This window comes from Scatophagus argus, chromosome 5 (genome assembly GCF_020382885.2).
Source record: "Scatophagus argus isolate fScaArg1 chromosome 5, fScaArg1.pri, whole genome shotgun sequence".
In the NCBI taxonomy this organism is placed as follows: Eukaryota; Metazoa; Chordata; class Actinopteri; family Scatophagidae; genus Scatophagus; species Scatophagus argus.
Window position 1 is genome coordinate 18,134,752 of NC_058497.1, and position 14,733 is coordinate 18,149,484.

Genomic DNA, 14,733 nt, shown 5'->3' on the forward strand with positions numbered 1-14,733 from the left:
GTATTAATGTCGAGCATCGCGGGCGAGAGACAGCGAATACAGCCTGATGAAAAATGACACCGCTGTGGTGTGGGAGAGAAACGAGTGTGTCAGAAACACAAAGACAAACTAGCAAAGAAAATCTGAAGAACAAGAAAAGGGCACCCATGAGACAAACCAATTTTAGGGGTGATAGATTGGCTCAGTGGTGCAGATTCCTCTGGGCAGACAGCTGAGACAGAGAGAATTACCTTTTAGACTAAGGAGAGGAAGTAGCTTGGACACCTCATCATAAAAACGTGTCACCGGTAGAGCATTTTATCGGCTCTAACCCGAGACCAGTGTGACCTCTCACCTTCTGCTCGTTGCGCAGGAAGTTGGCCAGCTCCTCCGCTGTCAGGTGGTCCTTCCTGTCACTGTACGCCATCATCAGCAGGAACAGGTCTCGTCTCAGAGACATCATCCTGTAGAAGACGGAGAACTCCTCGTATGTCAAGGTGCCCTGGTGGTCGTCTGTATCTGCTTCCTGCGAGGGCGGATAAGTGATATGTCATCGGCGTATGACACGTCTCAAGCTAATATCCTCTGATGGTTACACCAGAAACAGGTTCACTGATTCAAACAGATATCAGAAACTGAAAAAGAAAAAATCATCTGTCAATGAAATATCTGACAATGTTCTTTTTTATATGTAAAAGTAATCCAAATATTTTACCAAGAAATGATGACAGTAACCCTACAGTTTCCTCTCTGGGTTATAGAAACGTTCGACTAACTAATCACTAGGTGAGAATAAGAACGGGGATGTCAGGAGATCAGGCAAGCCACGTCTTTGTACTCTTTGTACTTTTTAAATCTCTTTTTTTAATGAAAAAAAAGTGCTTTTATTTAATTAATTTCTTGCTTTGTATGTGTAATAATCAGTCCTGTTGTTTTATTATATCAATATCTTTTCATATATTTTATCTCCTCATGTTGTTTTCATAATTTTTTTTTTTGGTCTTTTATTGTCATTTTATTGGATTTGGGGTTTTTTTGCACTTTGTGACTGTCTTTTGAGAGATGCAAATGGTGGCAGGATGGATGCTCGTCGCTGATTGGTGAGGGCAAGACAAAAACAAAATGGGGTTTTCCTCCATTGGGTTTTCTCCTGGTACTCCGGCTTCCTCCCACAATACCAAAAACATGCACATTAGGTTAATTGGCTATTCTAAATTGCCCCTAGGTGTGAGTGTGAGAGTGTGTGGTTGTCTGTCTTTGTGTGGCCCTGCGATTGACTGGCGACCAGTCCAGGGTGAACCCCGCCTCTTGCCCATAGTCAGCTGGGATAGGCTCCAGCTCCCCCGCGACCCTGATGGATAAGCGGTATAGAAAATGGATGGATGGTTTTCCTCCATCACATGAAATCACACGATGTCCGACTGCGTGAACGATGTGAAACGTCATGATGGATTATCTCGTTATCAAGCTATAACAACATAGTGTATGCCTATAATCACCCTAAGTGAGGAGCCAACATCAGCCCTGCCAATGTCTCATCCAGTGCACATGGACAATTAATTAAAGATGAAATTAAAGATGCATGATGACGTGTACGAGGGAAGAGCTGCCTCATCTTTTTTTTCTCCATTTCTCGTCATGTTTCTTTCACACTGACACAAATTCACACACACACACACACTGTGCCAGTCTGATACAAACACATTACCGCTGCAACCTTTTTTTCTCTTTTCCCTGACCTCATATCTTACTACATGTTGCCTGAGGACACACCCAGCATGGCTCGCTGCTCGTTCTGTCCTGCCTCCTCGCTCTGTCTCCTCGCTGGGATCCCAGCGTCTCATATTACCTGGATCTCACGGGGGCCCACTCCACACCAAATCTAATAATACCAGCTAATGCCTCCATCACACCCCCGTAATGAGCTCGCTGTGTGCACCGGGGACTAGATCACAGAGAGAATCTGAACACAACGAGCAGGATAAATCACTGTGACGGACTTCATCGGGAATGCATGGAGGGAAAACAAAGACATTTATGGTATTTTAAGCAACTGCACAAGCTGTTCAGGAGGCAACATTGTTGTCTGGCAGTGCTAGATGGAAAGAGATAAATTAATGAAATTTCCTATCTGATCTAAGCCCAAAGAGAATTATTTTATGGCTTTAAATTACAGTTTAGCTCTTTATGAAGAGATAAACACTTTAAACTACTGAGGTAAGTTGGAAAGTTTTATGTACGTTTTAATGTAAGTACTGCAAGGCAAGTTTTAAGACGAAATAGATCTCCTGCAGTCAGTACACGAGATCCATTTTTGAATCTTGAGAACTGGTCCAGTTTGGAATTTAAATTTTAAATATTAAATTTACCTTATGATTTCATTAGCCACAGAGCAAAAATGGGGTGCTGGGCCCAATCTCCATGGGAATATGCTTTGTCAGTTCAATACAGCTGAAAATATTCAGGTCTTAAAACTAAATTTGGAAACAGGGTCACTCTCAAACTGATCGTTATCATTTGATAATTCATTGATCCTATAATTTTGCAGGCCTGCTTTTGTTCTACTTACTTTGCATTGCTGTCCATCCAACATCCATCCATTTGGTGTTGATGATATCTGAGATAATTTTGTGTTTGCAGTCAGTAGATAAAATAACAGAAAAGTGAGAAACTGGATGCTGTCGGTGTAAAACCCTGCACTGTTACTGCACACCCTGACCCACATTAGAAAAGCCAGTAGACACTACAAGTGGATTTCTGACATTCCTAAATGTGACTTCTGTTTTAAAAATTGAAGCAGCCCTCCCTTCACATCGCTTCATCCTTTTCCTCTAAAAGTGTCTCTCTCTCTCATATGAACATATCAAATATTTCTCACACGTTTATTTGAATTACACAAATGTACATAAAGATAAAAAATGCAACAGTAACGTGACGTCAGCGAACTGAATTTTTAATACATGAGGAATTTAATGTGGTTAGATGAAATAAAACCTCTTCTTGACTTAGTAAAAGAGCTTGATATATGTGTGTAAGTCCTTTGGTATAACGGTGAATAATGGTGATGCCTCAGACTGCAGTTTATATGTAAGAAGTAAAATAGTGAATGCTTGTTTGAGTCTGTATGTTTTGTTTTGTTTTGTTTTTTTTTGTCTTATTTAGATCTTGTCAATTGGCATCCCTCACCATTTGCTTGCCTTCAGATTGTAAGGAGTTTTAAGTACTGGATTTAGCAGCAAATAAGCTGAAGCGGCTTCATTTTCTGACCTGAAACATTTGTTTGACCTTCCTGCGTGGCAGGTTGACGTTCAGCTTGTGGAGAAGTTGGTAGATCTCTTCGATGTTTAAGAGTCCGTCTCCGTTCTTGTCTGCCTCCTCAAATGTCTGCTTCAGCCACGTCACACACACACTCACGTTAAGGAAAATTTGGTGTGTATCATGTGTATTTGTATGCATAAGATCTGTCTGTAAGATTTAAAGCCAGCTCAATATTTTACCATATTGGGGATCAGTGCTCTCCTTGGAGCTAAGAACACTGAACAAAAAGTGGATGAAAACAAAAATAAAAGAAAATATGTCACTTGTCATCTGGTATCACTGCTTATTTGTTTTGAGAGAGTGCTTGAGTGGGTGTACCTTATTTGCTATTAGAGACAATCCCCATATCCAGATGAAGTGTTGAGCTGAGGGGGAAAAAATCTCTCAAACCAAATGACACAAACACTAAAGAAAAGAAAGAGTGTTTCACCTGACAGCAGTGATTTGTGTGCAGCTCTTTGATCAAAGGATATTGGTCGTGTGTTCGCTGCCGTTTGGCCAGAGAGTCCTCATCACTGATCCCGGCCATCAGGTAGCGCAGGCCAGTTATCCAGGTTCTGGCTTCCTCTGCGTTTGACGTCACCAGGTCGAGGGACTCCATGTGGTTTCCGTGGTACACTGTGAAACAGCAGGCCGGGTCGAGGCTTCCGTCCGCATGCCGATGGAAGATGTCCGACTGACCGCCCTCCGTCACTTTGTACAGCGAATCGATGGTGACTGACAGACAAAGGAGGTGGGATGGAAAAGAAAGGACCTGAATGGTTACTGGTGAAGGAAATTCATGATCTCTGTCTCGGGTTAACACTGCATTACAACTTAAACAAAAAGGTTGTTGATATTGTATGTCTTATTAAAAAGACTAAAACCAGCAATTAATTCATCCTACGATAAGGATGAAATTCAGTGTTGCAAATTCCTCCTTGCCAGTGACCTCCACACAAGTTCAGCTACAACGCCGATAGTGAAACCGTGTCTGATGTGTGTTCACACTTCAGACTGGACTGACAGGCAGGATAGGGAAGTCAAGTATAAGTAAGTAAGTAAGAAACAAACTGTAACATTGCCGGTTGTTGGTCACTTTTCCCACGATTTGCTGGCGATGTGGAATAATAACAGCCTTATCCTTTAATTCTGAAACAAAAGGCTTGCCGATGACCAACAGAGGATAATGACAGAGGAATGAAGCAGACAGAATAATCAATGCTTGCTTTTTGAAAAATAACCAAAATTGTGTTCTCCACACTTTGTCTGCTTTCCTCTATCGACTGTAAAAATACACAGAGAAGTTATCACAGTCTAATGAGATTGGTGTGAAACTCGGCTGTCTTTGTATTTTTTTTTTTTGGTTTTGTTTGGGTTGGTTTTTTTTTGTTGTTCGGAAAGGAAAACAGTAATCAACCTGCAGTAATCCTAAAATACGTCCTGTGCCACATTTTGTCTCTTCACCGTGCTTGTTTTCTCCTTGCAGTTTATCTCTTGGATCACATCTATTAACGTGCTGCTGCAAGTGACTCATTTCAATTAAAACAATTAATTAATGACTCTCATCAGTACACCAATGTGCTTTCCGCAGAATAACTATCCATTGTGTTTAAATAATTGACTGAATAATGACTTACATGATTATTTTTTTATTCCATTAACTCTTACACATCCCAAAATACTGACATCCTAAAATGCCATAATCCATTCCAAAATTATCCGTGGCCGTTTCCCCATTACACTCAGTTCTCTCATCCATTTACATAACCTCATCTCTGAAATTCTGCTGCTCTGACTGAAAGCAACAATATGGCAGCCTTATTTTGATCATATACAGACAGATAGCACACACACACGTACTCACACACACACGTCCTGAGAAAGAACTGCGCAGCTGTTGTGTGTTTCTTTTAATCGTGTCAAAGGAGAGGATCTAAGAAGCTTATCTAATGCACGCGCACACACACTCTGCACACATATAAGGACAGATCCATAGACAGATGAATGCTTCAGTAGGTTGATACATAAAACCAGTGAAGTAAAAAAGTGACAGAGATGCTTTGAGGGGGCTATGAAATATATAATGATAATCCCCTCGGAGGCAGAGCAGTGTGGCTGACACAGATTTTAGAAATTCAACTAAGATTCTTGGAAAAACAGGAGGGTAGAGGTGGAGGAAAAACTGCAAAGCACTTTGTAACCCAATACGTGCTACCCAAGTATCATCATTGTTGTTTAAGTCTTAAGAGTAATTCCAGTTATATTGTTAATTAACCTGGGTCTTATTTCTGTGCCTTTGCCGTACAAACTGCAGGCCACAGGTCACATCCTTAGCATAACCATAAAAATGAAAAATGTTGTATTTATTGCAAGCAGATACTGTTTTCATTGTCATTTTAGCAAAAAAACCAAATGCAATACATTGTCAGCAATACATTCAGAATCAAAATACTTGCAACCTCAAATTTTTTGGGGCAGCCGTGGCCTAGAGGTTGGAGAAGTGGCTTGTGATCGAAAGGTCGCTGCTTCGATTCACCCACTGGGCGGGCAGGAAAAATTTGAGTGTGGTGGAGTGATAATGTCCCCACCCCCCATTAGCCGGCTGATGTGCCCTTGAGCAAGGCATTTAACCCCCAATATATGCTCACCGGGTGCTTGATGCAGCCCTCTGCTCCTGTGTGTGTTTCACTGCATGTTGCATGTGTGTGTGTGTTTCAATCAGTGATGGGTTAAATGCAGAGAAGTAATTTCCCAGCTGGGGATTAATAAAATAACTTAAATTAAATTAAAATTAAAAAAAATCAAATCAGCAAATGCCAAAATATTGATTTTATTTTAGTCCCTAGACTAAAAGATCCACGATTCCAATGATGCAACCCCGTCTGTCATGAGACCCTTGTCTTTCAATGTCCACATTCACAGCCATTGCTAATTTGGAGTCTTTAAAAGCTCCGGCCACAAAAGATACAGCAATCAACTGTTTTTTTACAGCTTGAGCGCTACTCTGATGATGAGCAAGCTGATTGGTGGAGTGGCCCTTCAACTTGGTCGGTGCAATGCGGAATGATTTAATGGTGCTGTGTGATTGTAATGAAGAAGAGTTCTGCAAATGTAATGAGGACGTTTTTAAACTGGAGCAGCAGCATGTGAGAGGTTGCAGGACAGTGACAAAAAGAGAGTGTGTCTATTTACTCTTGCATACACGCAGGTGTGTGTGTGTGTGTGTGTGTGTGTGTGTGTGCATGCGTGTCAATGCATACTCACTCTTGGCCTTCTCACTCTTGCGTGAGGGCTTCCAGCGAATGCAGGAGCGATGCTCATCCAGGTAGAAGAGTCTCACCAGCCCTTTGGATCCTGCCTTCAGCTTTACCATCTGTGTCCCGGACTGCATCACACTCATGCATCGCTCCACTGCAGAAGAACAAAACAAACACACACGAGCACTGGGGTCAGCATAGCACAATACTGCGACACAAAGGGAACAGGTGCTTCGCTTTATTTGTCTTTTCTCAGGAAGAAGTGAGGCAAAGTGTCAAAGTGTCACACAATTATCTGAGCCACCAACAGCTGATGTGGGTCAGAGTCCAAACGACGACAGAGATGCGACTGTGTGAAGACACAGGGCTGCTTTTCTGTTACCCACTGACCTGCTGCAGAAAGCAGCGGAGAGAGCGAGGACAGAGAGAGGGAGACAGAGCTAATGTTTGTCTCTCTGCTCTGAGTTTCACACAGGAACTGCAGACTGTTCCAGAAGATCATGCAGAGGAGGGTGGAAGCTACGAATGGGCTACATTAAAGGTGGCCAAAAATGCAGCGAAACTCTTTCCTGCAGTGAAAACTTAAAATAATGATTCACCCAGATTCATTTCCAATCATTTCTATTTGAAAATGACATTTAAAAAAAAATTCAAAGGTAAAATATCTTTCCAGATTTAGTGTTCCTCCTACGACTGAACCATTTAGTTTGAATGCATCAAGAACACTGACTTTGGAATAAAATGTTGAATCAAACAAATTTCATAAAACCTGCAAATATTCATTTAAAACTATCTACATTGCTAGACACCATCAGAGATAAGTTCAAAAATGTATGTTGCTTCTTGTGGCTGTATTGAATACTGGGTACCGCATCCTACTGCATCATGAATGTTTTAAATACTGAGCAGCTTCTGTTCCTGCAGTGCATTGTTGTGCTACGGCATACAGTATGTATGTGCGTCATATACTCTGGGGAGAAAACTGAATGTATGGTCATCTTCCATAGGCGAAGACTCAGTTAAAAACACCTGAGATAAACCAAGAAATCGCAGTGAGAAGGAAAATAAGGGCGGAGTGCTGTGAAGAGGAGAACAGAGAGACTGAAATGAAGGCCAGAAATGACTTTGTGTTTGATCGCCTCGCACTGTCCAGCATCGGGAAAGGATAAAAGACAATGCTTCAGACTTATTTTTTCAGGCAGCTGGTGGCAGGCTAGCAGATGTGGATGACAGCAGAGAGAAAGCGAGATTTCCATCCTCGTTAGCAGAGTGCGTGTATAGATGCCTGTGTGTGTGTCCGTGTGTGAGATAGAGTGCGTGTTTTCATGCATGTCTTTGTATACATGAATCGAATGGTAAATGGGCTGCATTTATATGCCACTTTTCAATACAGACCACTCAAAGCACTTTATAACAATTGTCACATTAACACGATCACACACGCATTTATACCATTGAATATGAAATAAGGATGAACGACATGAGAGCACCTCGAAAGAGAAACAAAATCATCTTGATCGCCCCCTGGTGCCTGGCTGCAGTATAAGTCATAAATCCTGCCCCTCTTCATGCCTTCAGATGGGACATGGGCCATCTGATAACATGTAGACGCAAAGGTGGTTCTTGCTAATGTTGCTTAAGTATTTATCTTCTCTGATGACTTTGGTTTTATTAATTATTCGATGCTATAAAATGGTGGTGAAAGGTGATGACTGACAGTCGGGTTGGTGTATAGATGTGAATGCTACGTCTCCACCACCAGATCGTTACTATGCGGGATAATTTGGCTTCATTTTTGTACACTGGGAGGAAGTGGAGATGCGTTGTCCATTTTTCTATATTTCAGTGATTCATACACTGATGGGGGTGGGGGAGGCTGCCATGCAAGGTGTCGACCTGCTTATTATGAGCAATACAGCGCTTCTTATCTAAAGCACTACACACGTATTTCTACACTCATTTAAACACACACACACAAGCAATTTAGGATGCAGAATCTTGACCACTGAGACTTCGACATGCAGACTGGAGGACCTGTACTCTGCACAGCCTTGGCTGTGAGTTATTAGTTGTCTGGCCACTATCTGAGGATATATCATTTTTTTACATGCAGAAAGAGAGTCTAACTCTCTTCTCAAGACTCCTTTCTTATCATACCTATCATTTCTCTAAAAGCACTTTGGCCAGTCACAATGGAGAAAACGCTCCACAACAATTATGACATCAAAGTAACAGCCAACACACTGTGACTACTACAGCAACGGCAAAAAGTGTCTTAATTGCGCTGTCAGCTTTACAGCCTCCTCTCTGCTAAGAGCTCAGGGACTTTCTTAAGGACTCTTCAGTTGGCCAGATGATTGTAAAGTCCTCCATCAAGGAAAGACTCTCCTCAAGTGAGTGCACGCTGCTTCTTTGTATCCTGACTGGTAAATTTGCGGCCTTCTACCTCAGATAAAGGTGAAAGAAAGCTCATGCCTGTGTGGACAATTATTGATTAGATGTAATAATTGTTACACAAACCTTTGAGGACAGTATGGCCAGCCTTCAACACTCAGAAGTAATCACACTTTCCCTAAAGGAATGATACATCATCATTATATTTAATGGGTCCTTTAGAGCTTTAATATCATACTTGAACTTATGTAAAGCGAGAGGAGACACAAGAGACTAAGAGATTAAAAATAGGAAAGATGAAAATCAAAGCTGTGGAGACTGAGTTGTATGAAGGTCCAAAACAGCTGGGACTTTCCATGATGCTTTTTAATAACATCCCTTTATTAAACTCTTCCTTCTTGTTTCTTCCAGACTCTTATGCAGTAGACTGTAACAGATTCCTTGTCTATTAACCCAAAAATAACCTGGATAAAGAGCAACAGAAGACATTATATAACTGTTATACTGCCAAGGCAGGTAAACCGGTCTATGTAAAATCAGTGCAGCACCCCTTTATTGCACAATATTTCATTCATCCATTTCATTCATTGAAGAAATTCAGAGTCTAATGATGCTGCATTGATCCATTACACAATACCTGATCACAACACTGCTTGCAAAGTTCTAAATGGACACACGCCTGCTACAGACTGTATACAGTAACCTATAAATGTAAATGGTTTAAATAAGCCACTGCAGTTTTTCTACTGGGAATATACCCTTTTTTCCAGTCGAGACAAAAAGTGTCTCATTTGTTGAGCTGAGTAAAAGCTAAATGATCTGTTGTAAACAAAACGTGTGAGGCGACAAAATGAATAAAGTCTGCAGGGTTTAAAACTGCAAACTGTAACAGTCTAATGTCCTCTTGGAAAAAACAGAAAAATGTTCTTAAGCTGTAGGGCACTTGGAATACAGAAGCACAAAAACATTTATTCACAAAAATATAAAAATGGATATTCTGAAAGGACATGGGATTTTCTTTGAAGGCAACTAAAGTCAAACCTGCCACGGAGCCAAAACATATATTTAAGTGTATGTAACAGACCACAGGCTGAGCAGAGTGCTTGTTAACAGGCTCTCTACCTCGAGGACAGGCTTAGCAATGACACAAATTTTGCTCCCAATATTAAGTGAGCTCTTTGGGTCGTACATGCTCACTCAAGGGAAAGTATCATACACAAATACACAAACACACATACACACACATACAAGTGTAAGCACATGAACTTGAGCCCTGTGTGCTCCCAATGTGAGACAAATCAAGAATGCAATAATCATGCAACCTGCCATGTTGACAGCACAGCGGAGTACGTGAAAGGAAGAAGCAAGCAGCCAAGTAGCAGCCATGTAAATAAAACAGTAAACTCTGCTTCCCACAGGATCTCACCTCTAACACACTAACGCAGCCCTGTTGGAGGCTTGCCAGCTCATGGCCAAGGTAAATCAAAAGTCTGTTGCAAGGTTGTGCAAATTCAAAGAAGCGGAGTCCAGGCAATAGGAACGAGTCCAGGCAATAGGAATGAGTCTGTTCTAAAGTGATATACAGACCTGGTAAGATTAGGTTTTGGCCAAGATTAATGTTTTGCAACGGTCACTTTTCAAGCATATCTCAGCTCTTGTGCTTGAATTTATGTTGAGTAGAAGGGGTTACTGAACATCCGACATGATCTGTAAAGCCACTATGTCCAAACCAAAAAGAGCAGCTGTAAATAAAATTCTCAAGTCTTTGTTTTGTCTGAATCACAATCAATCAAATGAATCAAATGTATGTCCTGGTGTAAGGACGTTCTGTACAACACTGACATATTAGAGCAATGAGAGTGAAACATAAATGTCAATAAAGGTGCTAGAAAGCTCCACAAGGCTGAGGAAAACTACAGTCTAGTGACATTTCTCTGAGGACCCTGTCACGTTAATTTAAATCATTCTTAATATGAAAGTATTGATTAGTGCAACTTGAAAACTGCAGCTACAGTCTGTTGCCCTTTTCAATGATGTCAGGCGCCAACGATTCTTTCAGATGACAGCAGATCATAAAAAATGCTAAACTGTAACATTACTTCTTCACTGATGAAATTCTGTACATCATTTAACAAAATAACAGTATAAAGTAAGTTAAAAGTTAACTTTTCCTCGCTCATTTCTCATCATAATGTGTGAGCAAGTTCTGTATATTGTTGTGAGAACTCTTCAAAGCTACAGAAAATAATAAGACACTGATGACACGGTGATACTCGAGAAAAGAATTAATCAGAAACGAGAAAGCAGGCCGTTCTGCATTATTTATCTCGCACAGACACCTCTGAAATTCAAAGCTTTATTAACGAGGGAATTCAGTGGCGGTCACTGTCAAATGTGGTTTCGCTGGAGTGTTGATCACATCCACAGTCTCTGCTCCGAGTAGCAGGCATGTTCTTTTGGGCCTTCAATCTAAAACTATTTCAGACTACAAAATCCAGGACTCAGACCGGACAAGCTTCCTGCAACGCTTCTCCAGTTCTTAGATATTTAACACCATAAACCAAGCCCAAAGAGAATCATCACTGTGGCATACAAGTCCATTCTCCCACAATTCCCTTGGACTATAAATATGTAAAAGTGTTTTTCCAAGAGGCATTTAGATGTGTTTCACAAGATAGAGCTAAAAGAGATTACATAAGTCTGCATTTTCCTTCATCTTGCTCAACAGTCAACATGAGGCAACTCTCCAGAAACAGAGAGCCGAGACTAACACGTATCAACTTATAGTCTATTTGTCTGTTTTCTTTGTAACAAAACACAATCTAAAATTGCACCGCAAACTCCATATTGTAGGTTCTCCTTCCATTTTTTCCAGTATTGTCCAGGTGTCTATCTATCCCTGTTTGTCCACGACATTCCTGCAGCCAGTCAATTTTCTTTCCATCAGTATGGACAATGAAGAGTTGAATCTCAAACCTAAAAGGGTGAAGGTGAAGAGTTAGCCTGGGAGTGCAGAGCTGCCTGGTAATCAAAGATGAGAACTAATGTAAGTGGCTCTCAAAAGACCTTTGATGGATAAAATAATCAGTAGCCTTCACATCTTTGCTCCCATCTCTTGTCCGTTTTTCCCTGCATGCATTAATGATCAAACCGCCTGAGCAGGAATATTTAAATTTACAGTAATAGTTTGAACTTGTGATTCTAGCATCCATCTTGTTGGACATCTCAGAAAAAAAAAATATTTCAATGTCTTCTTAAAAGTGGCATTTATGTACGGGTTACAACTGCACAAAAGTGCTAATCTTCATTCTTTGCCGTCAGTGGCTGCAGTGTTGGTGCTTTACCAGTCGTCTCCTTGCAACCTTACAGAGAAGAATTCAGAAAGACACCCGTGCAACTCCACCAGGTGGAAGAAGTGATTAGGTAACAGAAGACCCCAAAAAATATGTAAAGCATCTTTTTTTCTCTGTCTAGCCTCTACTTTTGACTCCCTTTTCTTGTCTACCTTGCGTCTACCTTCACCAGCTTGTTTGTGTTCATGGTCGTGCATATATGTGCATGTGTAAAAACTCATCAGCTCTGTCGGCGCAGAGCAGAGAGAGCAGATCAAAGCTTTGTCTTGCCACAGAAGCCCAATTCAAATATATTTTAATGGGCTAGGAGATAGAGAGGCCTCTGTGATAGCCTGATGAACAAAGCCTGTCCTCACTTAGATCCATACAATAAAGGTCAGGCTGGCAAGACTACGAGCAGAATCAACAGCAGTTTTCATTCATCATTTTCAATCATAACTGTCATTTTCAATCGCAGCATGATTCCTCAAAGCCCTCCGTGCAGCCTCATTTCTACGAGTTCATCATCAGTTAGGGCTAATATTTCAGTTCTTGAAGAGCCCTGCATGAGATCTCTGATAAGATTTGGCGTGAGGGTGACGACTGGATTGGACCACAGTCCGAAGATTTATTATAATTTATTCATAACTACATAAATTCATATTCAGCAGCATCTGCCTGATCCTTCATGCACTATTCATGTGACACAAGGCTCCACCACCCAAACTATCCAAGCCCATTTGACTGTTGATGAAACACAGCAGGATCAGCAATCACAGCAAAATAAAAATGTCTGAATGGATGTCATTTTTCACTTACTGCTCTGTTACCTCCTGTTAGCTCTCATGACCTGAAGCTTTGTTTTGTGTGATGAAATTTAATCAAGACGTGATTTAGTTAGGGCTTACTGGCTGTCCACAGGAGTGTCCACAAGTCTTCTCCTGCGTGTAATGAGGAACAGCTCGTTAAGACAAGCTTCCTTCACGTTCAAACTTAGCAGAAAGTGACCAATTCGATCATCCTGGGGATGCCATGATACATAAACATGAGCTCCTGCTCGTTTCCTGTGCTATAAATAGCAACAGTAAGCAATATGTTCAATGTGAAATATGTTGTCCCAAATACACACATTTAGGCTGTACAAGACAACCTGCACAGAAAGAAAAACACAAGGTTCTCAAGCAAGACATTTAAGTGGAAAATGCACTGGAAAAAAGACTGTCCCTTACATTTGTTTTTTTCTTCATCTGGCACACTGCATTATTGTGTCTAGATTCTCTCACACACACGCAAAGACATCATAGAGTAACTTACCAGTTTGTGTAAGTCTGCATTTCTGTGGTACAGCCACAGTTCCGCCAATATGGTAGACATTACGCGCAAGGAGCGTCGCCACAGTTAACACCGCCGACTTTTCAGCTGGCCCATAAATAAAGTTGGATCGTACTTTATGAGCAGATAACCCAGTGGGACCAAAAAAAGAAGAACAAATTTCCTCCATTTTCACGGCAGATAAATGAAGAGCCTGTGTGAGTCCTTCTCAACTCATTCCCTGTATACAACACACACACACACACACAAAGCTCCACCTGTAGCTGAAAAACTCTCTGGGTGAAAAGAAACACTTTTGGTTTTCCTCACATCCGGCTTGACGGACACTACAGACTGGCTTCAGACAGAAAGCCTCCACACTCCAGACAACAAACAATCCCTCCAAAACTCCTGCTGTTCATCCTCCTCTATGCTGTTCTCTGATCTGCAGCGGCACCTTCAACTGACGGACTTCCCTCTGAACGCACACACACACACACACATGCGTTTCCACCTGTCTCCTGGTCATCTGTTTTCCACTCCCAACCCTCTCTGATGTTTGCACATTTCTCCTCTGCTGCTGCCGTGGCTTTGGATGTGCTTCGATGTGGACGGATTTAGATTCAGCATTCAACATCTCCACTATTGTTGTGCGGTTTACGGAGTGATTACGAAGAGTAGCGGGGACGGAGAGATTGTAGCAGATGTGTCACTCTGCATATGAGCTGAGTTCACTGAGGTCAACCAGTAGGATGCGAGATAAGAACGATGACATAACATTCATGATAACCCACTACTAAAAGTAAGGTTTAATGGGCTGACATTTGGGATGTGTGTGTGTGCTACAGGAAGAGTCAACAACAGCACATCTGTCCATCTTAGACAAAATGCTCTTCTATTTCAAACAGCCAGTCGGGAAAACCTGGCACTTCAAGAGAAACAAAACAGACCTAATTAATAATAAAAAGAGATTCTGATTTCACTTTGATGGAAACCCCATGGAGCTTTTCCTAAAATAGGGTGCAGATGAGAGCAAAATTTGCAGGGGTAACCAGCAAAATTTGCAGTTTGGAAGGTCAGCATTGGAGCAACACAGAATAGAAACTGGATCCAATGCATTAGCACAGTAATGAACAATGCAGAAAGCGATGAAATGAAAA

The 14,733-nt window shown here is 41.3% G+C and overlaps 1 protein-coding gene across 3 annotated transcripts in view; it reads right to left on the reverse strand.

The window, feature by feature from the left end:
• plch1 (phospholipase C, eta 1) overlaps positions 1-14,733 on the reverse strand; it is a 56,224-nt gene that overhangs the window by 25,848 nt on the left and 15,643 nt on the right. For all 3 annotated transcript variants that reach the window (XM_046389353.1, XM_046389354.1, XM_046389355.1), the window contains 4 exons: positions 6,544-6,690; positions 3,771-4,014; positions 3,247-3,376; positions 335-505 (listed from right to left, as the gene is read on the reverse strand). In XM_046389353.1, the coding sequence (XP_046245309.1) occupies positions 335-505; positions 3,247-3,376; positions 3,771-4,014; positions 6,544-6,690 (692 nt within the window). The remainder of the gene's footprint in view (positions 1-334; positions 506-3,246; positions 3,377-3,770; positions 4,015-6,543; positions 6,691-14,733) is intronic.